The sequence below is a fragment of the Tenrec ecaudatus genome, chromosome 4, assembly GCF_050624435.1.
Source record: "Tenrec ecaudatus isolate mTenEca1 chromosome 4, mTenEca1.hap1, whole genome shotgun sequence".
In the NCBI taxonomy this organism is placed as follows: Eukaryota; Metazoa; Chordata; class Mammalia; order Afrosoricida; family Tenrecidae; genus Tenrec; species Tenrec ecaudatus.
In genome coordinates this window covers 73,108,729-73,135,686 of record NC_134533.1, presented here as the reverse complement: position 1 = coordinate 73,135,686, position 26,958 = coordinate 73,108,729, and the positions used below count along the sequence as shown (strand labels likewise).

Sequence of the window (26,958 nt, the reverse complement as noted above, 5' to 3'; positions counted from 1 at the left end):
GCCTGCACTCCCCCATGGTCCTCACGGAAGGCCCCAGGCCGACTCCTGCCTGCGTTCCTTCCTATGGAGTCAGGCTACTCATTCATGATTCTGGCTCGCCCCAGTCCTCCCTCCTTCCTTCCCGGAGTGTTGCTTCTAAAGTTAACCAGAGACCCAGAGCAGCCTGTGAGCCCCGGTGTCTTCTACCCAAAGGCCCAGCGCACCGGAACCTGCAGCTCTGGGCCATCCTAGCTCTCCCACTAAGGAGCTTTCCATTTCTATGGAGACTAACGATCACTCTCTTTCTGGATTGCTGACATGGCTGGCTTCTCAGAAGCGGAGCATTATTTTAGAGAGATGTATTCCCCCCCCCCCCTTCTTCTTAGGTCCACAAGGCTGAGCTGTCTACTTAAAAAACTGTCATTAGATGTGCTACACGAGGCGGGACGGGGCCAGAAGAAAGCTTTGTCTCCTCTGAGCAAAGACAAGCTCTGGGCACCCAGAGAGCTGCCCAAGGCTCTGTTACCCAAACCAAACGCCCTGCCATGGAGTCGAGGCAGACAGAGAACTGCCCCCGCGGCCTCTGAAGCTGTCCCTCTTCACAGGGGTGGAGTGCCGTGTCCAGAAGGCTGACCTTTCAGACAGCAGCCCGACCTGCCACTGATGTGCCACCAGAGCGGGGTGAGGGGCACTCAGGGATGGTGTGGGCCTCATTAGGCTCTCCCATCATGTGCTAATGGTGATGAATACCAAGCTAATTAGGCTTCAAGGCTGTCTCTCGGCACTGGGCACATCTAGAACTCCTTCACGTTGGTTTGGGGCTTAATTTTTCAAAGGACCCGCCCCAGCTTGGTACCCATGCTCAGAATGTACCACATCTCAGTGAGCGCCCCAAGCCTGCCACAGACGACTGGAGAACTCTTCCTTGAGGCAGCATCTCCAGCTGAAGGTTCCGAACGCTCTTCCACCTTGGGGGTGTACAGCCCCAGAGGCAGGCGTGTGTGTGTGTGCGCGTGTGTGTGTGCGTGCGTGTGTGTTCTCTAGGGCGCAGATCAGGAACCAGATCCTGAGAGGTCAAGTGGTCTTGGCCAAGGGAGAGCGCAGGCAGCCTGATAAGGAGTCTCCCAGGCATCGTTCCCACCGGGGCGCAGAGCCTCCCACCGGAAGCCAGGGGCCAGCGGGACTGCACACGGAGCCCACACAGACTTTATCTCTAGCTCCTCAGCGATTTCAGAAACAAGGGTCCTTAAAAGGTCAACGATTTGACCTCCTGCCAAGTGGCCGAGGGAGGTAGTCTGCTGCCACAGGGCATTCGGGGTGGAGTGAGTTCTGAAGAGGTGCTGGGAGGGTAATGCGCCCCGGAGAACATTTGGCGTACAAGGATGCCCCTTTTCCAAATCCAGATTTTCTTGTCAACAGAAAAGCAAAGTAGGCTCAATAGACTCCAAGAGCAAGCATCGTGCGCACTCTGACTAGAGGTCAACTTCGACTTGGCTACTGGCCAGCACCCAGAGATAACCTGCGTTAAATCCTGGGGAGGGTACTGGCTGGCATACCACTCACCCCATCCCACCCCACCGCCGTGGCCTGGTTCCGACTGACTGAGCTTCTGCGGCTGTAACTACAGACACGGCCGCCTCACCTGGAGCTCCCAGAGACACTGTAATCCACAGTGCCACTGCCTGAGCCCCAATCCCTTTACTCGGTTCCTACGTCCTGCCCCATTGGTCTGCAGCTCAAGGTCTCCTCTTGCTTTTCCTCACACCCATTCAGGGCTCTCAGCAACAAACTCCTGGCTGGTTTACACACCCTCCCCACGCTGCCTTTGCCCATATGGGTCCCACCGTCTTACGGGCCAATGGTGCTAACTCCATGAACTAACTGTCCTGCTCCGTGAATCAGAGTTAGTAACTACTTTGTCTTGTTCCACAGCATGGCCGTACTCTCCAGCACAAAATGAATCACACCAAACTATGATTAATTGCTAATCGAGCACTATTCCCAGGAGAGAATGTGCAGAGGGCATGGCTATTAACCTTTCTATTAACTGTAGTCACCCCACGTCGCTGGCACAGAGAGGGCGAAAGCCAGCTTGGTGCATGTGGAATGGCTGGACTGTAGACTGCTGCAGGAGGAGGTTTTCAGCGTTAGCTTCCATGTGAAATTCAAAACAATACAGACAGGACTCAGACACAGCAGGAAAATAACATACACTTTCAACTCTCAAAATAAATACTAATCAATTTTATTTTATAAATACAGATGCTGAGTTTTCCCCAATTACCAACAGATCAGTTTCACATGCCACTTATTATTGGTGTGGTTTAAAAAATTATTGAAATAACCGGTTAGGTCAGGATAAATGGGCACCATTAGGACTGCTATAAAAATACAGCTGGAGAGGGTCTTCCAAAACTAATATTCTGAGGGGGGTGGAAAAATCTCTGGAATTTCTAAAGCGGGTAAGGGGAAGTGGATCGAGAAAACATTATAAAATATTCACTTGATAACGTTTGTCAGCTGCTAAGTGTCCGAGCTGTACGGACACGGAATGGGTTCCAAGTTCTGAAATGGATGATCATGGCAGTCTCCGTGTGGATTTACAGCTTCAAGGCAGAAACTAAGGAGAAACATGATTTTAGGTCACTTACAAAGCCGAATGAAAAAGGTCAGTAGGAGCCAAGAAGTCGTCACCCCACACTTTCTACTTGCGGCCGAGGCACAGCTCGTCCTGCAGCTCAGGAGAAGGGACAGACACTGTACGGAGGTGCCCGAGAGGTCGTGGCAGAAACTTCAGGAATCAAACCAAGCCGGTGACGAGCCCAAACCCAAAGGGAACACGCCTAAGCCTCAGTAGGCTTCTGAGGTGCACACCTCGGATCAGTGTGGAGCCAACAAGTGTGGAAGAAACTACCGGTCACGCCCGATACTACACTTGATCTTAGCCGAAAGGCCGAGCAGCGGTATCGATCACTTCTAAGCGCTCTGGTCACATCCAATGGCAGAGCTCCGGCTGCAGAGGTGAAAGAACGTTGAACCCCAGGATCGGGGAGCCCACGGTGGGGAGACCGACGGATGGAAGCCCAGAGCTCCAGGAACCACCTGGCTGTACAGAAGCTGTGACCACAACTTGTCACCACAAGAACCCCGCACATGCTCCTCCTGCTTGGCAGTGCCTCGAGCCAGGCTGGAGGGCTGGCGATGAATGGAGCCCTTCTTGGGAGTTTCACAGGAACTTTAAAAGCTTACTCCTGGGTTTTGGGAAGTCCCAAATCAGAATGTAATCCACCTGCCGCTCTTCAATACTGACCCAGTCCTTCAGAATCCTCCTCCTGAGTTTGGCGGCTGCTATTTCACTGGAGACCAGTCTGATGTCTATCTAAGGCTGTGCTCACCTAGAGCCGTGGTGACATAGCAGCTATGCACTGAGGTCAGCACTTCAAAACCACCGGCCAGCACTGAGGGAGAAACATGAGGCTTTCCTCTCCATAAGAGCTATCGTCTCTGAAGTCCACAGGGGCAGTTCTACCTCGTCCTACAGGGTTGCTGTGAGTGGAATCGACCCGGCGGTGGCGAGTGGGTTTGTGTGCACCCTCTGACGCCAAAAGCGCCACCCTGCACGTGGCTTTTGCTCTCCATTTGGAGTCATCCCAGCCCTTTATTTGGAACGAGACAGACTTCTCTGGAGGAAGTTAAACTTTCAGGAGCCTGAGGGTTGGGTCTGTCTGCTGTGCAGAGATTCCAAATTCTCTTTAGAGAGACAACCACAGAATGGGCGACTCCAGCCAACATTGCAGTGATACATTAAAACCGAGCCCACGAAGGCTAGGACGGAGGGCGAGAATGGTCACCAGGCTGATGAGTCTCACCGTGCTGTCGGAGCACTGCAGCCCTCGGCGCGTCCCCCGTGATGGGTCTGCTGCGACACACCATGTGCAAACACAAATGAAGCAGCAGTGAGTGCCCAGGGATGGTCAGGGCTTTTGTCTGGGCCCGTGCTGTCCTGAGGCAACACATGGAGACCTCGGGTCAAGAGGAAGTTCAAAGCTGGCAAAGGAAAATCCGGTCAGGTGAAGTAAACTCAAATTTTATTCTGTACAATACACGGATATATGGATCAGTTTTCCTTAAAGAGCTTGCAACCCTGAGGCGATGTCCTTGGGTACATAATGTATCAAGCAACGGCACATAAGATCTGAGCTCCAGAAATGACTTGTAACAAAAACATAATTTAATCTTTATGCCATTGCCCATACACCAACAGTACTCTAAGCCTCGCTTATTTAGCCTAGTATTCCAACTCCCTCGGCTGCCGGGCAGTTTGCACTTTGGACAACATGACTCTCTGCATATATTTCCTCATCTTCGATGCCTTCCTTCAGATGAAGTTCAGTAAATTCACATGGGATTTACGTACAGGGTTTGCCTGGTGAGCGCCTATCCAGAAAGCAGGCTGCCTTTCGGACCACACAGCATCTGCTCATTCGAGAGCTCTGGGCCCTAAAGGGGACTGGACGCTACCTTAGGGTTCTTGAGGATCCCCGGGAATCCAACGGAGGGGGCATTTTTAAGGTTATTTTTGAGGGCTACATTTAGGGTGTGGCAATATATTTAGAGGTGGTGGAAGACCATGGCTACTGGGTTGAACAAACCAAAGCAAAGCAACAGTCATGAATCTGAAAGCCCCATTTTGCAAGGTGCAAAACCCACCACTGTAAGAATGGGGTGCCCTACATGTGGACTGTGGCGCGGGGGTGGGTGGAGTGGGGTGCAGCAGGGCAGAGGAAGATGGGGCTGGGGCTAAGGATAAGGACCTGTGCTTCTTATTCACCAGCTGGATGGATGTCCAAAGACGCTTCCACCCATGGGAGAGCCCAATTCCTGAATATTCTGTTTCCCCGGAGCTAACACTCTGAAGGTGGGCAAATGCTTACGAGAAACGAGTTCATTATATTACTTATATATATTATCGTTTTCCCTCTGAGGATAGCATACAAGTGTAAATAAAAGCAGACAAATACCTACAAGGTGATTGAGCTATAAGCCCGTCCAAACAAGGGAGTGTTTTTGCCTAAGGAGGGCCGCCAGGGCTGGAAAAGCCAGCCTGGCATGCAAAACCTAGCTCTGTGGCCCCTGGTACCCAACGATCCCTAGTAAAAGGTTCCTCGACGCCCCCACCCAGCTAGCCCCAGGAATGTCCGCCACGACTGCTCATCTTGCTCCGCCACGACTGCTCATCTTGCTCCACCCGAACCACCAAGAGGTTAAGTTAAGCGCAGCTTTTCCCTCCGCCGCCGCCGCGCAGGCGCTCGGTGCTGGTCCTGCTGAGCACATCCTGGCCGTTCAGGTCACTTCTCGGAGCTCCGGCGCGGCCGGCGGAAGCTGGACACGTTCTCATTCAGTGCGTAGATCCTTCGGGAGAACTCTTCAAATTCCCCCAGGACTTGTTCGTCACACTCCACGGCCACGGCACTGTCCACCGGGATGCAGCTAAACGCTTCGAGCTGGTCGCCGGACGTGAAGCCGGTGGCCTCCAGCCCGATGATTTCTTCCGCCTGCTCCACGGCACAGCGGGGTTCGGCTTCCAAAGCCGCGGGTAGCTCGCCGGGCAGCGGCTGGGCGCTGATGGTGCCAGCCTGCTCGCTGGGCAGGAGGGTGCCATTGACTGTGGCAGGGTGCCCCGAGGGGGCTGCTGCTCCCCGTTCCAGGCCAGCACTCACACTCACGTGGCCCCCACGGACGCTGTTCTCCAAATCGGCTCCCTTTCGCGAGCTCTCTTTGGAGAAGTCCAAGGGCGTATCCAAGGAGGAGGACAGCGGGGCTGCCCTTCTCTCGGGCTCCGCCGTGGGCACAGGCCCGGCCGCGCGCGCGGGCTGGGCCGAGGCTGAGCCGTAACTGGGAGGAGGCGTCCGGTACTGCATTCTCTCGTTGTCTGAGCTGGCCCGTTTTCGGTGTCCTTTGTCCGGTGAAGGGGTTCCCCCGGAGAAAGCCCCCTCTGCACCCGCAAACATGGAGCTCTGTCTCCTGGGGACGGGGATCGCGCTGGAGGTGTGATGTCTGTCACTGGAAGACAAAAATGAGACGGGAGGTTAACGTGGGGCCTCAGGGTAAGCCTTCTGCACTGAGGGGCACGAGCTGGCACACAGAGGCTTCCTAGATGAAAACAGCAAATCCTTCCTCTCAGACACGCGCACTGTGGTGTCGGGATGCGAGAAAGGGCATGCTGGATTCGGTTCAGGTGGACACCCGCAGGTGGAAAAGCATCCGGAGAAGGATGCCCAGGGTGGGGGTGGGGAGAGCTGCCTATGGCGCCTGGGGAAGAGTTGCAGCTAGTGGTGGCACTGCATCTGGGAAGAACCCCAAATGAAGGACGCCATCCATTTCCCATGTTGGAGGACGAGCTGTCGTTTTACTCCTTATTAACATTCAACTCGCAGTTGCCGCTCAACAAGTAGCCATCCTTCGGCAGAGGAATCAGACTTGCTCCAAGGAGCTCAGGTAGCGGTGAGGCCAGGACGAGAACCCACGACTCAGAACTCGACGGGCAACTGTCTTCCCAAAAAGCCCATGCGAATCATCTGACATCAGAGGACAAAATGTAAAGAACAAAGACAAAAATTAAAAACAAAAGAAAACTAACTTGGTAGCGATGTCTCCTCTATAACGTTAGTCACACACGATCTTCCAGTAACTGGTGTTTAGGGCCTTGTCAAAGTTTGACCATTTCTGAAGTAATTTCATAGCCACTATTTCACTTGGTCCTTACCACAAGCCCCTGTCAAAAAATCCACGTCGACAACATTGCTAATAAGCCTAAGGTGGGGTAATGGTGGTCATGGCAAGTCCTGTGCTGGGCAGGCCTCTCTGCTGGGCACTGGGCACAATGCAGATTCAGCTAGTTAGCTCAAGGCCACTACAGGCACAGACAGGGGGTGGCCCAAACACACAGCCCCTGGGGATGGAGTTCTGCAGGTGAGGACACCCCAGGGAGGTAAGCGGCTGGTGAAAGGGGCACTCCAGGTAGCAGCTGTTGCCGCACACTCCCTCAACCAACGGCTACCGCCCCAGTCCCGTGCTAGCCCTGGCAGGGGGCGGGGGGGAGGGGGGGAAGACACAGCTACAAGACAGGGCTCTGTTTCCAAGGAGGCTCCAAACGTGCAGGAGAAACACATACAGCGTGTTTAAAATAACGTGATTCCAAAAGACGGCTGTGGTAAGTGCTCTGGAAGATCTGGACAACGACTACAGGAGACCAAAGAACCAAAAGTGCGTGCATTTGAACCCGGCATTGGCAAAGAGCAGTGAAGTGCCAGGGACAACCAGAAAGCACAAACACATCTGTCTCGGAAGAAGCCCAGCCGGCACACTCCTGAGAAGCGGGGGTGGAGAGACTTCGGCTCACGCACCCTGGGCGAGGCAGACGGGCCCTGAGAAGGGCAGCGAAAGCGAGGAAGACTGCTGGGAGATGGACGGTCAGGTGCCACTGTGAGGCGGGCGCAGGTCCCGGCGCGGGGCCCCATTCTGTTGTGCGTGGAGTCGCCTTGAGTCGGAAGTGACGCAATGGCCCAGCCACAGGGACCCTTTCACCTGTCTCCCAGCACACGCCTGGCCCTCCTCCCGTTCTGGGAGTTCCTCTTGGATGTTTTCTGAAAGCGAGAGCTCTTTAGTCCATGAGGATGGGCGGCCACAAGGCCTCTAATCCACACGCCTGTCAGCACGCAGACTCCTTGCCTGGTGCCAGGGGGATTCGCAATTAGGGGTGGTCACAGGCAAACAGACCAGTAAATGATCATTTTTGCTGCTCAAGGAACACAAAACACAAAAGAGCTAAACCCGCTGGCCTTAATCTGGGCTTGAGTCAACATGTCGTCAGAACCATGCTCTTTCGGAGCACGAGGCCTTTCTGCCTGCCTGGCTGTTTTCACTCTGCCGCTGTGCTCCGAAGGGGCGACTCTGGACGGGTCTGCAGGCAGCCAGGTAATGAGACCAAAGCAGAGCCTGGCAACACCCTCCCAGACAGCACTTCCCAGTGGTCTCCCCAGGAGGAACCTCTCTCTCATCCAGCACTGACCAAGATGCGTGCCGCTGGCTGTAAGGTCCCGTGCGGAACCGCTCACGCTGGGAAGCAGAATGACGTGAGCCAGAGGTGCCTGACACCAAGCACTGCCGGGACACAAGCGAGTCTCGTCCTGAGACACCTGCACGCTCTCCTCAAGTTTGTGCAACTGGACCGTACGGAGGCATGTCTCCCCTCCCTCCTGATTACCCTGTTCCAGGCACTGATACTGCTCCTGGCATCTCTGTGGGAAACGCTGGCAGGAGGGTGGGCTACATGGTGTGTCCAAGGTTGTAGAGCTGTTGGACGGGACTCCAGGGCCCACACTGTCCACTGCATTGTCTCTTACTCAGGGCCAACAAGAAGCTAAGGGCACGAAGCCCTTTCATGGAACCCTCCGACCCCAGTCAAGCCCCCGGCACCGGGCCTGGTTCCGGGTGCAGTCGGCCTACCTCGGCTCTGGGGTGCTGCTCCAAGGCTTGGAGAGGACCTAGAGAGGCTAACATTTTCTATTACCTGAATTTGGGATATTCTTCAGTTCCCTTGGATTTTTCTGAGAAATTGGGTAAAGACAGTATCAGATGCAAATTGGAAAACACAAGTAATAGGAATTCACCCTCTTAGGAACAATAAGAATATTAGTGTGTTTATATTTATTTTGATAGAAATGTCTATTTGAAGAGAAACAGGTCTACGTAGCTAAAGTGCCTTTTGAGCACCATGCTTTGGCTTTTGGTGTCATTTTCAGTCACGTGAGAGATTAGATCTCAAAAACGGCCCCCTCCCAAGTTAAACAAACAAGGTATTTTCTCAATGACTCTGGGCCATCAATGTGAACATGCATTGCTAAGTAAAGAGAGGACGGAACATTCGGTGATCCGCATCTCGTAATGTGCGTGCGTGCCTAGGAGGCTGAGGCCACACGTGGAGTTCCCCCAGGTTCCCTCTCGGCACGAGGCTGTCTGTACAGCCTGTCTCCTGGCTTCTTCCTGTGGCGGCTGGTCCTTTAATGTTTCCCTTCTAATGTGCTGTGTTCTTATGAAGCAGATGACGAAAAAACTGTGTGCAAAGCATGAGTGGACAGGATTTGAGAGAAAGCTTGCGTATTACATGAGTTTTAAAATATTAGTTCTGGCGCTCAGAGTTTATATATATATACACACATATACATATATATACGCATATATGTATATATATACATACACACACACATATATAATTATTTCCACGATCTTAGCTCAGCGCTAGATTTTGAAGGTGGTTGGGCTCAAGCAAAACTGCTTATAGGCGAGAGAGGGGTCTTCAAAAAACTCATGGAAAATGAAACTGAAAGATGAGGAAACTTTTCCATGAAATTCTTTGAAGCCCCCCTCATATGTGTTCAATGATTATATTCAAACTACATGCAAATACACATTTTAATTCTTGTCATAATTTATGCTCACTGGAAAACTTTGGGGGAAAAAAGGATATAAAAATAAAAACCACTCACGATCCTGTCACCCATGAAATAGCCACTATTAAGTTAGGATACTTTCTGTCGAGACTTTGACTTCATATATACGGCCCCAAGCTGGGTGTGAGGCATGTGTCCACACGTCTGTATCCTGATTTTGTACGTTATTAATAACCTTACACGGCTGCTCTGTTGAGTAGACTAGCATGATTGAATCGCTCGCTGATTTTTATAGGCCACTACTAAAAAATCAACTGCTATTGAGTAGCCTTTGTCTGAGTATAGGCTGACTGCATTACTTCATGAGAGGAAGAGATAAAACTTACACACATATTAATCATGTGACCAATTTTTAAAGGCTGTTGACAATTATCGAATGAAAATAAGGCGCTCTTTAAGGGGAAGAATAACTTGTAGGGAGCGTCCAACTGTGAAAAATAACCCAGAGGGTAAACATGTTTGTGTTCTGGGGTGGGGTGGATGCGGCAGGAGATGGTGTCCCTTCTAAATCCACCCCCCCCCCGGCTGTGTGCCCCAAGGTAGCAGTGATGGAGGTGCAGAGCTGCGAGGCGATCCCCAGCGGAGCCCACCAGCTCACGGCACACCCTCCGAACCTCATTGACCTCCATGCAGGTCTCTCCCAGCTCGGCTCAGGGCCAGGCTGGAAACCTGACATCTGGAGCTGGGGCTTAGTGCTGCAATTAAAAGGAATTTATTAAAAAACAACAACCCAAAGATATCGTAATTGCAAATTTACTAGGCCATGGCTTTGTGAAACACGGCACAAATATTGCATAACTGAACCATATTGGGGGCTGTTAAATTACTTAATAATTAGATTTTGCTACAAGCCAGGGAGGGCTTTCCTGGGATCACAAACAATAGCACAAAGGACGACAGAGCTATGTGGCCTGCAAGTTAGAGGTCAAAGAGGACAGCCTAGTTTAAACTTGGCTCCTTTTTGTTTTGTTTTAGTCTCCAAGAGGGGCTGCTAGCCTCAGCGCCATGAATTCAAAACCACCAGCAGCTCCGGGGGAGAGAGGAAGCTTTCTACTCTCTCAGATTATAGCCTTGGAAACCCACAGGGGCAAGTTTACCAGAAACCAACTGGATGCCAGTGGGCTGGGAGTTACCTTCTCTGACATCTCCATCTGTAAGCCCGTTCCCCTCTCCTTCCCCTTCAACTCTTACCTGGAGCCACAGGTGGGTAGGATGTACACCTTGACCCTGTTTGGAGCTATCACTAAGGTCGCATACGAGTTCGGGGACTGACCACAGGCGGGTTTATCCTCTAGGCACATACAGAATGTTTCTGTCTCATAGACTAATCCCTCGACTGTGAGGATGAAATGGACTTCTGGGTGTCGAGCTGATTCTGACTCAGCTGCCCTACAGGGCGGAGCAGAATGGTCCACAGGCTTCCAGGACTGTAAACGCATGAAGCAGCTGCCACACCTCTCTCCCACAGAGCAGCACGGTAGGTTTGAACTGCCACCTGCTCTGCCAGCAGCTGAACGGTTAGCCTCTGACAACACCCACCGGTGGCTGACATTGTGGCTCCTGTCATTCTTCTCCATGGGCTTCGAATTCCAAAAAAGGGATATCAGCATTTTATAGAAGGGACAGTCATGGCTCAAAGACTTGAATGTCCTACCAGGTAGACAGGGTCCCAGGTCTCAGCGGAAGGACCAGAACCGGGAGGGTCTTCGAATGTTTTCTTCTGTTGTTAGCAGCAGGAAACAGAGCCTTCCCACCCGCCCCACCCCCTCCACTGTTCCTGCACACCAGGGAGCCAGCTGTAAGAAGCAGATGAAGAATGAGGGCAAGAAGAAGAAAGAGTTCTGGAGAAAAAGTACTAAATCAACCCAATGATTTATCCTGCCTATCGTGAAACAACACTGTACTTAAAAAAAAAATCTTTCCCGTTGTGGGGAGGGCAAGGTGGGGATGGGTTTGACTGAGACAGAAATGCTCAAACGGCATCTATTTACATGACCTACCAACTGCTCAGGGACTTCAAGAACTTCCCACAATCCTTTGGGGTACATTCCTTCTGTTTGTCCCCAAACCCCTGATGTCTCATTTTTTTTCCTGTGTGACTCAAGCTTCTGAGAGAGGGGAATTTTTCTTCGAGGGAGAAGTTTTCTGTCTCCCCAAGCTAGACGAGGCAGATTGTGCTCAGCAGGTTTGATCCCTTCCACAAAGCCCCTGCCCAGAGGCCAGTCCCCGCCTCTGCCATCTTGTCTCCTCTGCCATCCCCACCCCCACCCACGTCCTCTTCCATCTTTGGGTTGGCTCTGCTGCTCCAATCTTAGTCTTTTAGGGAGGCGGGATTGGGGGAGAGCGAATGAGGCCAGGAAGCCCTGGCCGAAAACGGGCTTTCCGTTTCCAGCTCCCGTTCCACGGCCACAGCTGTAAGGCACTGGTGAAGCACCCCCCCACCCCCACCCTTCTGTGCAATGGGGAGATCTGCCTCCTGTTGCTGAAATACGGGTTAGGTAACATCCACAAGTAACATTCTTGGTGTAAGGAATAGTGAATGAATAATAATAAAAACAGCAACTAGCGTCTGTGAAGTCCTATGGATTAAACACCCAGTAACAACTGGCTACATCTCCTTCAAGCCTCACAAGAGCTGTCAAGCATGTGGACACTCCCTCCCCCCCTCCAGGAGGGGCAGCGCCTGGGCCAACTGGGCCCAAAAAGGCATTTGGTGGAGAAGTGGGATGTACGCAGGCAGTGTGACCAAATAAGAGATTTCTCCTCTCCCTTGACCCTTAGGGCCTTCCAGGTGCCTCCCCCCACTTCCCGCGCCCGCTAACGTGTTCACCTTGGATTCAATCTGTCATTTGAGGTTGGGGCTGTGGTCAGGAGGATGGCACTTGTTTCTCTGCTCCTACTCCTGCCTGCTTTCCTTTGGCATGTTTTCTGTCTTAAAAACAATTAGAAACTTTCTAGGGCCTGTTACACTCTTCACCATAGCATTCTAAGAATCACGCAGGAGCAGAAATGAATTTGCTTGTGAATGTGAAAACTCCAGGAACAGAAAACGCGTGAAGATTGACCTTATCAAGAACGTTCTTGAAACGGGGGTGCCCTCAGGAACTCGGGGTAAAACAAGTTCTTCCTTCTTTTCTCTTTCAGGCTCGCTCGGTGCTCGTTTTGTCGTCCACAGCAGGCCTGGCACTCTAACGGCCAGAGGAAGGCGGACAGTCCACAGCCCCCGTGATGCGTCTGCTCCCGACAGGAACGCTCAGGCGCTCACAGCTGGTCAGGACACTCCATCTTGACAGTCTGGGTCTTGGCCAAAACTACAGTGACAACTCAGTGGACTACACGTGAAGCCACCCCCCCCCCCCAACAACCTGTGATCTTCTTCCTCTCTGGTTGGCAGTACGACCTCTGTGGGGAGGTGTCTGCGTTGGTTTATGGCCACCAGAAGTGTCTGAAGCACCGGGTGCTGCTCCGCCCGCGCCAGTATCGTGTCAAGTTTGCAAAAAAGCAGAGTTTCTCACCTCCTGGAAGATGCCTGCTCAAACAACGCAGAGCAACGGCAGGGCTGCGCTGAGCGCTAGGGCAAAGTGGAGTGAGAATTCTGTCTTTTGTCAGATGAGAAATTATGACATCCAGTTAGTTTACTTCCTCCCAAACCAAGCAAAACAACCTCCCTAAATTAGGTTTTCCTTCCTTCCTTTCTTTTCTCCCCAAATTCACCCCACACTGGGTTTCTCCTCCTCCTTTCCCACTCAGAGCCAGCAGGGCAGCCCTGGCCTCCTTTAGGGAAATCCAACTTGAACAGTAAGATCTTATCTCCCAGGAAGCATGCAGGCTCCTGGCCACAGGCAAGCAATCCCAGGGCCTTTGCCATCACCAGAGAAGGGTAAGGGCTTCATCTGTACCCTGACTAGTAACAAAAACACGGAACAAAATAAAAACAGAAATCGCCTTGGGCCCAAGGTGTGGCTGAGCTGTGTGCCAGTGGTCACTTATCCCCTGGGCTCAGCTTGGAAGGTCTGCCTCCTGTCAGAGTCGGATTAAACAGAAACAGAGTATAAACAGGCAGAGCTAACCAAACAAGGGCACCTGTAGATGTCACTGAAACCGAGCATGACCAAGAGACGGGTTGTGAAGGAGGCAAAGTCCCTCAGCCAGCTGAGGAGATGCAGTTCCCCCGGCCATTAGCGCCCCAGAGCGCGGGGCCTGACTTGGAACAGGGAGGGGTGCTAGCACAGGCCAGGAGATGGAGCCCCTCTGGGGGGCAACTGAGTCTCGAGGCTGAGTGCCGTGCATTCCGGGAAAACAGACTGGCTCCCCCAGAGAGCTCCTGGGAGGGGTTTGGCCAACCACATCACGATCGACTTTCACCCTGAGAAATCATGATACGCATTCATGGATGGAGCAGCCCAGGCAGGCAGTAAACATTACAAGGACCGTAAAATGGACTGTAGTATAGAGCTCGCCCATCTTGATGTTCTCTATGTGCAGCGCAAGCAGCACTGTCAAGAACAGGAAAGAGAGGGCACGGAGAACGCCGGGGACCCTCTGGCACATCTCGGCCGCACTGCAGACTTGAGAGCAATGAAAGTCGTGTGCAGAACGCCAGCACAGGAGGACGGCACAGCCGACTCCACCTTTGCGGAGGCCAGCAATGCCAGGGTCTCTGGAGAGACCCGGAGAGGGAAAGGAAAAGCCCCCCTCGGAGGATGCTTTCAGGGTTTGTAAACTTGACTTGCAAACGAGCCAAAGGAAGTCTCAGCCCCCTGGCACCAATGACAGAGCCTGTGAATTTCTGGCTTCCATCTGTGCTGCTAAACGGACTCTCACCGGCACGGGGCCGCGGCTTGCCCGGGAGTTTGCCGCGCTACAGGGAACATGGACAGCTCCACCCCGTCTCAGAGATGCCAGAGACTCTGAGCAGAAGCACGCACGTTGCAGGGACCTGTGGCTTAAGAGACTACGGAACCCTAAGGAGCACGTCCCAGGAACCTTGTCTGTGTGGCCCTCTGAAGGCCTGAGGTCAGCAGGGCATAGAATGGCTCCCATTTCAACAGGCTACAGCGTGAATCAAGGCACCTGTCTACTCCCGTACAGCGTCACCTTCTCGGAAACCCACGGGCGGTTCTCCCGGCCTACCGGGCCTCCGTGAGCTGACACACTCCACAGCAGTGGAGTTTGGCTTCCCTGGGGGTGCAACAGTGAAGCACTTAGCTGCTGACTGAAAAAGCTGGTGTTCGGCACCACGGGGCCGTCCCCAGGGGGAAAAGACCCCAAAGATGAACCCTCTGCAGCCCGGGGGATTCTGACTCAGAAGGACCCTGCAGGACCCAGCAGGACCGTCCCCAGGGGGAAAAGACGCCAAAGATGAACCCTCTGCAGCCCGGCGGATTCTGACTCAGAAGGACCCTGCAGGACCCAGCAGGACCGTCCCCAGGGGGAAAAGACCCCAAAGATGAACCCTCTGCAGCCCGGCGGATTCTGACTCAGAAGGACCCTGCAGGACCCAGCAGGACTGCTCTGTAGGCTCCCAGGCTCTGATCTTTCTGGAGGCAGCCTGTGGCTACATCTTTCTCCTGTGATCTGGCTGCTGGGTTCCAACTTTAACCACTGCGTCACCAGGGGTCCTAACACAGCACACCCAAGGGGGCAGCTCTGCTCTCTGTAGAACTTGGAGGGTCACCTTGAGTGGGGACAGGCCGGACGACCACTCTGCACCGCTGTGAGGTGGTCTCCGGAGGCCATCTGGTGACAGGAAGAAGCAGGGCCTTGCTATGGTGGGCTCTCAGTCTATGGTTGGGGGGGTGGGGTGGGGGCAGATACTTGTCAGAGAATCACAGACATTGAGGTAAAATGCTTACCTCTGACGTGTGCTATGCAGGAAAGCATGTGGCCCCAGATGCAGCCAGGCTTTGTGGGGCTCAGGTCAAGGAGGAGAGCAGTGGCGGGGGGGGGGGGGGGGGCAGAGGGTGAGCACACATTGGAGGCAAGCAGGAGGAGGAGCAGGGGCCAGAGCCCCAGGTCCAGAGGGCGACCAATGAGAAGAGAGGGAAGAACCACATGACCAAAGATAAAGCCCAGGAAAGGTCCTGTTGCTACGATTTCTACAGACCATGCTTGCCTCAGACAGCAAAGCGCTTTAGGTACCTGTAGGTGTCACAGCGAGATGAGTGTTTAGGGCCTGTGTGCAGATGGGCGCAGGGCGGGGGTGATGCTGGGGACTGCAGGCGACAGTCCAGGTGAGAGGGAGGGAGGCTTAGACCAGAGGAGGGCGGGCGGGCGGCACAGGCACTCACAGCAGACAGATAGGGAAGACCAGTGGGAGTAGCCGGGTGGGAGGCAGGGGGTGAGGATAAGAAGGCACCCAGGGGGATGCGTGGCTTGTGGACAAAGACCAAGAGAGATTCCATTGGGGGCGGAGCAAAGAAAGCTGTCTCACAGCCTCCTGGGGTGAAAGGCAGAAACAGACAGGGGCCCACCCACTACACCGTGACAAGGTCTTCAGGCAATGTGAGGCGGGTCTGATACTTGTCTGGGCTCAAGAGTTCCATTTGTGCTGCCTCTCGAAGCAGGTGCTCACAGGGTGACTGTCGACACAGAGGGGAAGAGGGCAGGGGAGGAGAGGGCAGGATTCGCTCCCTGGGAGGGCCATTTGCTAAATGACCCCTTGATCGAAACACTGTGCTTCATGGGGCACGCGAGTGGCGGGCCTCCGTGGGCTAAAGCAGTGGCTCGACATCGTTGGCCTGGTGCAAGCCGGACTTTGCCCGCTTGCTGGCTGTGTCCCATTAAGCCATTCAATCCCCAGGACCTTGGGTTCCTCGTTTACAGATGGGAGCGGATGATGTGTGGAGAGAGGGTTGGAGAGAGAGAGAGGATGGGTACAGAGAGAAATGAAGGGAAGGACATTTAAGGCAGGGCAAAATTCAACATCTGTGCAGGTCTGCCACGGAGCCATGTCTTGTAAACATTGATGGGAAGACCTGGACTCCTAACTCAGTACACAGTAGAATCTGAATGAAAATGTTTTATGAATAAGTGTATTTAATTAGTTATACCCAAAGGGAATTTCTGAAAACTGCAATTTGTTGAGAAACAGTGATTATATACATGAAAAAGGAACACTATAGGCTTACATGAGGAGCCCTGGTGTGGTCGTGGTGACGAGTCGGGCTGCTAATTGCATGGCCAGCAGTTCGAAACCACTAGCCACTCCTTGGGAGAAAGCGTTCCAGTGTAACTCACAGGGGCAGTTTCACCCTGACCTACAAGGTCACTATGAGTCAGCATCGACTCAATGGCAGTGAGCCAATTGGCTTCTTCACAAAATGGGAAAACATAAAACCATCTAAATACATACTTATGATAAATCTGAATGATCAAATCACCATTTAAAAATGATGCCTAAAAAGTTTCTAATGGCATTGACACAGCACTTAAGATGTGATAATACGAAAAATAAAACAGATATAAATTGTATGGGTCGTGCTACTTAATACTACAGCCAGGAGCCACTGGCACTTGGCACTTAAAACTGGGCAGGCCCTACTTGAGGGAGCCCTGGCGGTAGAGAGGGTTAGGCTTTGGGCTGCCAGACTTGAGGCTAGCTGCTACAAACTCCCAGCTGCCTCTCGGGAAAGATGCGGCTTTCTACTCCCTTAGGGGTTACAGCCTGGGAACCCCCAGGGGCAGGTCTAGCCTGTCCAGTGGGGTTACTATGAGTCAATGGTAGTGATTAAGTGCTATTTGAAATGGACCAAGTGTGTGAAATATACCCTGAATTTAGAAAGAAAGTAGCAATATTTTATTAAGACTGTGAAAATACTGATTATATGCTGAATATATATATATGATTTTATTTGGGTTACATAAAATGTATTATTAAAATTAATTTACCCTTTAAAAAATACCTTTTTAAAATTTAAATGTGTACCCAGAAAGAACTTTTCTATCTAGATTTCGATCTCAACTGCAGAAGCCACAAGGAGCCCAGCTGGTGCACTGGTTACGTGCTTGTCTGCTACAGGAAGGTCAATGGCCTGCGCACACGCTGCTGGAGAAAGCGCCTGGTCAATGGCTCCCATCAAGCTCACACCCTCGGGAACTCCATGGGGCAGTGTAACTCAATCATAGAGGGTCGTTAAGAAGCACTGGGTTGCTAAGCAGAGTCAGTGGTTCAAACCCACTAGCCAATCCTTGGGAGAAAGATGAGGGTGCCTGCTCCTGCAAGGGTTCACAGCCTGGGGACCCCTGGAGGAAGGCTGTAGGGCGGAGTCCGCGCGATGGCAGTGGTCACTCTGCGGTGGATCGACTCAGTGGCAAACAACAAAGTAAGAAACACACGGGCACCTGGCGATGATTTTGTCCCTGGATTATGGGGCTACTGCTTCTGTATGTTTTCACAACTTCAGAATTTAGCCACTGAGCACATATTAGTTTATGATCAAGAGGATAAATAAAGACCAGTGATGCGCCAACACACCCGTGAGCAAACCCTCCGAGGCTTGGTGCTGAGGCAGAGAAACAGCCCGGGCACAGGGGGATTTTCCGTCACTGACGCAGGCTCAGTGCACAGAGGATGTTGGCCAGCTGGTCCCAGCTTGACTGGAGACAGCAAAAAGCGGAAATCGGGGTTAACCGGGGGTGGGGGGAGGGGGCCTGTAAGTTAAATATAGGGCCGTTGGCCTGAGTTATGGAAGAAATGGCCCCCCACCCCCACCCCTCCGCCAAGGTCTTTTAAAATACTACAGATAGCCACATGCCTCGTGTCTAGAGGCGAAGAGGTGCCGCTCCAGGTGAGAAAGCAGCCCTCTGGGAGTGAAAGGTGCCAACAAACTTGCTTTTCACGTCACATTAGGTGTGCCAGGCTGCAAGAAACACCCGGGAAGTGGGCCTGGCTGAGCCGGCGACTTACACAGGCCTCCTGTGACTTCCAAGGCAATGTCCATCAGATCTACGATGAAAACTAGCGTCAGCTAGACAACACGTTTCTTCAGCCTCTTGGGGTCACCTGCCACAACTCGGGTCTGTGGCCCGCCCACGCAGGATGGCTGAAGCGGAAGAGGGAGTTGTTTTGAAAAACTGAGGATCCACCTCGCCCCTTGCCAAGATTCTAATACAGAATAAAGTCTCATTTTCAGAAGTAAAGGATTGGCCTTAAAAACAGAAGCATCACATCATTGCCCTCATTGAAAAGCACGTAGAATGACTTACTTGTTCTTGATTTTAAAAATCACTTTCAGTTTGTGAAGAAATACCTTTTCCTAAACTCTGCTTAAGTTCTTCGGTACTTTATTTATAATCAACAGACTAGCTAACTAAGAGGAGCCCTGGTGGAGCAGTGGTTATGTGTTGGGCAGCTCACCACATGGTCATCAAGTCCACACACGGGCTGCTCCCTGGGAGAAAGACACCGGCACTCACAGGGGCAGCTATGACACTAGGAGTCCAAATCGACAGGGAGTTTTGTTGTTTTTTTAACTAACCATCCATCCAACCGTTCTCTTTGTACAAAGGACTGCAGGTTAGGAATTGGCAGGCAGAAGCACTACCAGAAGATCTTAGCACTTGGTGAGCTGCCCTCACACCAAGCCACCAATGGCTTCTTGCTAAGGATTGACCTGTGTCCCTTACGAAGATGTGCTGGATTCCTGGCACGTGTGCCTAAAGATGTAATCCTCTTTGGAACCAGGGCTTTTCCTCAGTGTAGGGTGTATCCCAAACCTGACCACTTCTGAGTCATGTGAAGCCTTGGAGAAAGAGACACACACACACACACACACACACACACACACACACACACACACACACACACACACAGACGGATATCACATGCAGATCATCTACAAGCCAAGGAACACAAGGAACCAAAAGATGGCCAAAGCTTCCAGTAAGGAGAAATGGACGAAGCTGGCATTCTGATTTGATTTGTGGATTCTGGGCTGAGAACTGAGAATCTATATTTCTGTTCCTTAAAACCACCTACTTGTAGTGTGTTAGGGCAGCATGTGTCACCAAGACATCTATTTTAAGGCCACATCATTAAACACGAGAAGAAAACCTGGAGAGGCTAGTGCACCGAGGGCTGCCATCAGCGTTCTCTCCTTACGACGGCCACTAAGATTAATCCCAGGACATTGCCCACCTGGGTCCTAAGCCATCGACTCAGGCCCATCCACAGCAGACCGCCCACTCACACTTGGCCTTGGGCTCTGAGTCCCACATGAGGATAAGCGTGAACAATGAATGGAATTTCTTTGCAGCTCATTTCCAAAACATTTAGTATGTCTCATCTACTCATTCAGGTTATAAGCTAAACAACTGTCAACCAGGCAAAGGCGGGCAAATGTTATACTTCGATTGCCCTTGTACAGTGCTCTATGCAGAGAAGACATTCAGCAAATTGGCAGACGCAGTTCTTTTGAGGACACGTAGACAGACACGATCTCATTTGTTCTACATATCTATACCTGGGGAAGGGGCTGGTGCTATTAATTCCATTCGAAGAGCTGGTAAGTCAAAGCACCATGAGAATGAATGCAATGAGCTGAAACCAGGATCCACACTGCCTGAGTTCTAAGCCAGTGAGGGCTCTGTCCCCACTATCACACGGTCTTGCATGAAGCTTCTAGATAGTTTAAACTTTATAATGGGGAAAATTAAGCTTAGGACAAGAAATTCCCAGAGTAAAGGAGGCTAGATAGCTTTAAAATTCCACTTTCGCATGAAAAAGGACCATGCACCTCAAGAAGGATCAACACTGGGGGCAAATCCATTCCCCTGGCGATTTCTGGCCACTCATCCAGCCCCGTGTGTCCATTCTTCAGCTTTCCCGTTAATTCTTTTTTTTAATCGTTTTATTAGGGGCTATACAACTCTTATCACAATCCATACACACATCAATTGTGTAAAGCACATTTGTACATTTGTTACCCTCATCATTCTCAAGACATTTGCTCTCCACTTAAGCTCCTGGCATCAGGTCCTCATTTTTCCCCTCACTCTCTGCTCCCCTCTCCCTCATGAACCCTTGATAATTTATAAATTATTATTTTATCTTATCTTGCCCTGTCCGACGTCTCCCTTCACCTACTTTTCGGTTGTCCATCCCCCAGGGAGGAGGTCACATGTAGATCCTTATAATTGGTTCCCCCTTTCCAACCCACTCTCCCTCTACCCTCCCAGTATTGCCACTCACACCACTGGTCCTGAAGGGATCATCCACCCTGGATTCCCTGTGTGTTTGCAGTTCCTATCTGTACCAGTGTACATCCTCTGCTCTAGCCAGACTTGCAAGGTAGAATTGGGATCATGATAGTAGGGGAAGGGGGAAAGAAGCATTTAGGAACTAGAGGAAAGTTGTATTTACATCGCACCCTGACTGGCTCATCTCCTCCCTGAGACCCTTCTGTAAGGGGATCTCCAGTGGCCTACAAATGGGCTTTGGGTCCCCACTCCGCACTCCCTTCCTCATTCACTGTGGTAAGATTTTTTGTTTGGATGATGCCTGATACCTGATCCCTTGGACACCTCATGATCGCACAGGCTGGTGTGCTTCTTCCATATGGGCTTTGTTGTTTCTGAGCTGGATGGCCGCTTATTTACCTTCAAGCCTTTAAAACCCCAGATGCTATATATTTTGATAGCCGGGCACCATCAGCTTTCTTCCCCACATTTGCTTATGCACCGCTTGTCTTCAGCGATCGTATCATGGAGGTGAGCACACAATGATATTATTTTTTATTCTTTGATGCCTGATAATGGATCCCTTTGACACCTCGTGATCACACAGGCTGGTGTGCTTCTTCCATGTGGGCTTTGTTGCTTCTGAGCTTAATCCATATGGTTGAAATGTATCTTGAGTCTTATTTCTTTTGATGCTAAAATTCTGCACACAATTGTGGAGCTTTTTGTTTCTCCACCTCTCGGCAGTAAGTGGATACGAGGAGCAAGAAAGTCTGTCTTCACAGACGGTGCGCTTCTCTGGATTTGCTTGGGGTGATTGCTCTGTGGAAAGGACCAGGGGGCAGGGGAGGGCTGAGGGGGGCAGGGAGGGAAGAAGGGGTGGCTTGGCAATGGTAAGAATAGCCCTGGGGATTCGATTGGATGACCTGGGGTTCAGGTTCCACTTCCACCGTTATTGACATGGGACCTTGGAAAGGCCTTCCACTGCTCGAAGTTCAGCTTCTGATCTGTTTCCCTCACAGAGTTGGTGCGTGCGTCAGTAAAAACACATAAAGTTCTTCAAGGAAGATTATTAGTTAACTTCTAATTATGGGTGAGAGGGCTATACTTCTACTCATAGTCATTGTTAGGACTGTTACTATATGCCAGGCAACATCCTAACAGTACTGTATGGTTAACCCTCATGGCAAGTCTGTCAAGTGGACACGATCATCCAAAACTGAGCCCTACAGGGGCCGGGGTGGACAGTGTTAACGCGCCCAAGGTCCCGGGAGGCAGAGAGTGGTGGCTGGTATGCAAATACAGTTTCTTTCCTGCCTACTCAACTACCCAGTTTCCCTATCTCCGGACAGTAGCTTCCTTCCCAGATTCTATCTTACCTCCTTATCTCCACAGGCTCAGATCCCTAAGATGCAACTTCTCTCAAATGCTTTCTAGGGAATGAGGGCTTGTCTAATTCTCCCCCAAATCAGAAGGGCTTCTGACTTCCCTAAATAATCTACCTTTCCTATAAATAACACTTTGTACTTTCTATTTCATATTATATGGGGGTGGGGGGAGTGCTCAAACAGTTAGTGGAAAATTCCACGACCTTCTCATTCCACATGCCCATGAACGTTGCGAAGTTCCTCTGATAAACTGCGCGTTGCTTTGTCGTCTTGGTTAGACTTGATTCCCGAGTGAGGGTTCCAGGAGCATGGTCCATCTCGAACAGGGTAGTTGGCTTCTATTTTATTCCGTCCCATGCTCATTGCTTACCGGGCGTCGCCCAGGTGGGGACCCCAAGGATGAGTAAGATGGGGTCCCCAGCCCAGGCTGCAATAGAAGGGTCGAGAGTCAGACTTGATGGGAGAAGAGGCCAAGGTTCGGAGAGGAGATAGATTGGTCTCTGTATCCACCACTGTGCCTGCTGCAGGAGTGAGTAAGGTTAAGATGTGAGCTGGATCTTGATGTGGATGTGAACGTAGGCTGGGGGCAGAGGCAGGGTGGGCTACTGGAGGTCATGGGAACATGTCTGAGGCAAGGATTGAGGTCAGGAAGGAGCCTGGTAGGCCCTGGGGTCAGTTGAGGAGGTGGGAGAGTGGAGGGGGGACATGCATGAGGCTGGGCCCCAGGCCCAAGCTGCCGGGCGGCGTCACACAGCCTGTTCCCAGCACCCACAGCCCATAAGTTCTTCCATTCAGCCCGAACCTCATCGTCTCCCTGGCAGCTGTCCAGCAGCAGCTCGCTCGCGCATCCTGGGCCGTGCCTGTGCGTGTCAGCAGGCAGCTGGGCCTACTTTGTAGTCGGTAGGAAGAGCTAGATGGATGGGCTGTTTAAGTGGCATTCTGGTGGTGGCTTTGAACCACAGCCTGCGTGAGTCCAGCCTCTGAGCCGAAATTTCGCGTTTCAAAGCTGTGTTGCTTGGCAGTTACAGCGGGGCTAGTGGATCTGGGAAGAGAGCGTGGGACTTCTCTTGGAAAACTGCTGACACAAAACATGGAAACTTTGACCCCATGCAACTGTGTCCAAGAGGAAAAGGGATTCGGTTTTGTTAGGACTGATCAGGTAGATGCATCTGATATTCGCTAAGGATTGTATAATGTGCCTATCACCTCATTAAAATGAATTTCGCTACAGTATCTTTTTTTTTTTATTAAACAAAACAAAACCTCAACAAAGCAAAACAAAGTGTCACAACTTTGAAGCTTACCATCAGGAGGAATTCGGCGACTGCACTGACCCCCAGCCAGTTTGAAATCCTCCACACCAAAAGAGCAGGCAGCAGGCTGCCTCCTGGGGGACCAATCTGTGGATGCTTGCAACCACACAGGAAGCGGGAATGTTTTCTTTTACAAAAGATGTAAGAGCCTCCCTTAGGAACGCGAGTTTGTCTACCCTCTGCCTCAAGGAGCACAGGCTGGGGTTAACTCCTCCATCAAGAGCTGTCCTCGGAGTCTCAGCTGTCCGGCGGGCCGGCTTGGTTTAGATTTCTAGCTTGGACGGACTTCCCACAGTGGTCCTTCCTTGGGGCCACGACGCTGCATTCGCTTTGCAACCCTTTTTGCACCCACTTGAACTGCCCATTTTTCATGAGAGTATCGCCCCGTGATCTTACTGTTCACTCCATGTTAATTTAATATCCTTGGCACAGGCTGGCAGAGAGGGGTGGGGCATTAATGTGTGAGCTTGGGCTTTAATGGGGTTACCAGATCAGCGCCAAGAGACCTGGCGTCTAATTTACTTGCTACAGGTCCGTGGGCCAACCACGCTGCGAAGTCACTTAATTTCCCAGTACCCCGAGCAGAGCCTGCATTCTGGGAGGGGAGTGCAGCCAGGCCACAGTGAGGGTGTACTTCTGCCTCAGCGGTCTGGGCAAACTGTCTAAAATGACCTCCAAGGACAGGAACGTCGTCTCTCGGATTCTGGTGATCTGTTGTGGTTTTGCTTCTTATTGTACATAGTTACTTTTATATGCAACCTCGCCTTTGTGATTGTGTATTCTCTTTCCTTAAAGAGAGCTCACAAAGCCTACAAGCTCTCATCACAGAGACCCTGCAGGGCAGGGTGCTGTGGTTTCCAAATGCCCACCGTGCAGTGAGCAGCCCAACACCTCCCGTGACTGTAGCACCACATCAGCTGGCTTCCCCTTGCCCCTCAAAAGAAGGTGTACTACAAATACCGTAAGGCTGCTGTGTCCTTTCTTAAAGGGACCCGGTGCGTGTGGGTGGTGATGGAGGGACAGAGCAGGGAGAGCACTTCCAGACGGGGCTGTGCGAAAGCAAGGAGCTTTTCACACAAGGAAGGCAGGCCAGGGCTCGGTGCTAGTCTAGCCATTGAAGCCAGGGAGTGGTCAAGACATAGCTACATTCTGAAAAGACCCTCTAGCTACGGTGACGAATGCAGCGTGGTGGTTTACCAGACCAGTGAAATCCGAGTGACGAACAGGCCAGAGCTGTGGTCAATGTGAGAGATGGTGGCGGCGCAGGCTGGGGTGGAGGTAGCAACGATGGCGGAGTGTGGTCGGGCTGGACATCTACTTTGTGGGTACAGATGATAGGATCAACTGGGATGATAGCCCTACTTTGCTGAAACAAAGACTCGGGAAAGTCAGCTTTAGCTATGAGGATGAGACACCTGTAACAGCCCAGGGGAGGTGTCTAGGGGGGTCTGTGGGAGGCTTAAGCATACAGACAGTTTCAACATCACAGGAGTACATGTGACCACAGAGGAAGTGGGTAGAGAAAATGAGAGGACCTCACTCAGAGGGGACCATGGAGAACTCCACCTAAACAGAAAAGTCAAGTACGGGAGGAAGACGAGAGAGGAAACCAGGAGACGGTAGAATCTTGGAAGTCAAGAAAGGGGGCTGCTGAGCAATGAGAACCCACTATACCACGGGGGCTCTTATGAATCAGTCTGGAGTGAATTAATGAAGGTGGGAAACTGAGCACAGTGACCGACACGTAACAACCCCCACCCCCACAACCAGGGGACAAACAACAGAAACTGTGGGGAGAGGAGATAGCAGTCAGTGCAAAATATGAAAATAACCATGATTTATAATTTACAAAGGGGTCACGGGAGGGGTGATGAGGAGTGGAGGGAGGGAAAAAAGAGGTACTTATACGAAAGGCTCAAATAGAAAGTAAATATTTAGAAAATGATGTCAACATATGTACAAATATGCTTGATGCAATTGATGTGTGGATTGTTATAAGGGCTGTAAGAGCCCCCAATAAAATGATCTTTAAATAAAAATAAATGGTATATGTTAAAAATAAAAATAATAAAAGAGATTTAAAATTTAACTATGGAAGTGTTAGCTATATGAATATACTAGAAAACTACTTAAAAAGAAAGAAAGAAACCAAACTTGACCTATGGTTCCCATGGATGAAGGAGCAGGAGTTTTTGCTTTGCTCAGGGGACACTGAGTTCATTTTAATGGTGGTGCAACAATTTGGAGAGGGATATCAATAATGATTATATAACACGAAGAGTATAACCAATGGCCCTGAATGATACATGGAGACGTTGGAGAATGTTTTGTTGTGTACACTTTTGTCAACATTGAAAAAAAATTCATGAATAATGAAGTGTGGGGAGGAAAGAAAGTTGGTTGAACTACTGAATGGTATGATATGTGGGTGAAGTGCCAATAAACTGTTTAAAAAATCACTTATACTGACCAATAATCAAAGAAATAAACGAGCAGTTAAAAATGCATATTCTCCCCACCAACAATAAAGTAAAAAAAAAAAGAGCAAACATGGCTTTTGGTTAAGTCTATCAGGTCTTCAGGATACAATAAGTACAATTTTATACAAATGGTTATAGGAAATACCCCCAAACCACAGTCACAGATCTGCTTCTGACTCATAGTGACCCCATAGGGTTGAGCAGAAGTGCCCTGTGGGGCTCCCAAAGCCCGCAGCCTCTCTCTCCCATGGAGCAACTTCTGCATTTGAATCTCCCAACTCCGGGTTAGCAGGTAAATGCTTAAGCATGGAGCCATCAGGGCTCCTTGGTCCAGAGAACAGAAGGGGAAGAATCTTCCATGTACTCAATTTATGATTAAAGTCAGATGAAGATAGCATGAAGAAAAATAAGGTATGTTAGTCTCATCAGTTCTTAGACACAGTTTAAAAAAAAGTACAAATCACATCTAATAATGCAGGAAAATAAAAATAATAGATCACAATTAAGCAAAGTTTCTTTTTTTCTTTAAAGCAAACTTTATCCTAGGAAGCAAACTTAGATTAACATTAGGGAACTTATTAATTGCAACACATTAACATATTAAAGGGAAATATATATAGTAGCATCTCAGTATATCCTAAATACAGACACTGATGATTTAAAAAAGACTCAGAGTTAGTTGGCAAGAGAAAGTAACCCCCATTTGCTGACAAAGGCTCTCCACCAAAACCTGCCATCAGTGCTGGATGGAGAAGCTGTCCCTTTACAGCCCAGAACAAGGCCAGGGGACCCACCACCATTGCTTCGCTCCCAAAATGAAACAAGGGAAGACAATAAAGTGTGATAAAAGTCATCAAACTGGGAAGGAAGATACAGCACCTACAATCACTGAAAATATGATTGTATACACGTAAAATCCAAGGGGATCTAAGAGAAATGGCTGCAACTAATACGCTGGGCAAGGTTGCTGAGTACAACCTCAAACCATGAAAATCAGTGCGATTTCTATGTCCTATCCAACAAAGAAAGTATATATTTAAATTAAATATTTACAATAGCAATCAAAACTATGAGTTATCCAGATCTACGTATTTAATAAAAGATGTAT

At 50.7% G+C, this 26,958-nt stretch overlaps 1 protein-coding gene across 4 annotated transcripts in view; it reads right to left on the bottom strand.

The window, feature by feature from the left end:
- Nucleotides 1-4,050: 4,050 nt before the first annotated feature.
- UVRAG (UV radiation resistance associated) overlaps nucleotides 4,051-26,958 on the bottom strand; it is a 276,222-nt gene continuing 253,314 nt past the window's right edge. For 3 of the 4 annotated variants that reach the window (XM_075546293.1, XM_075546292.1, XM_075546294.1), the window contains one exon: nucleotides 4,051-6,042. In XM_075546293.1, the coding sequence (XP_075402408.1) occupies nucleotides 5,328-6,042 (715 nt within the window). In that variant the 3' untranslated portion in view covers nucleotides 4,051-5,327. The remainder of the gene's footprint in view (nucleotides 6,043-26,958) is intronic. The other variant, XM_075546297.1, reaches the window with a different exon arrangement.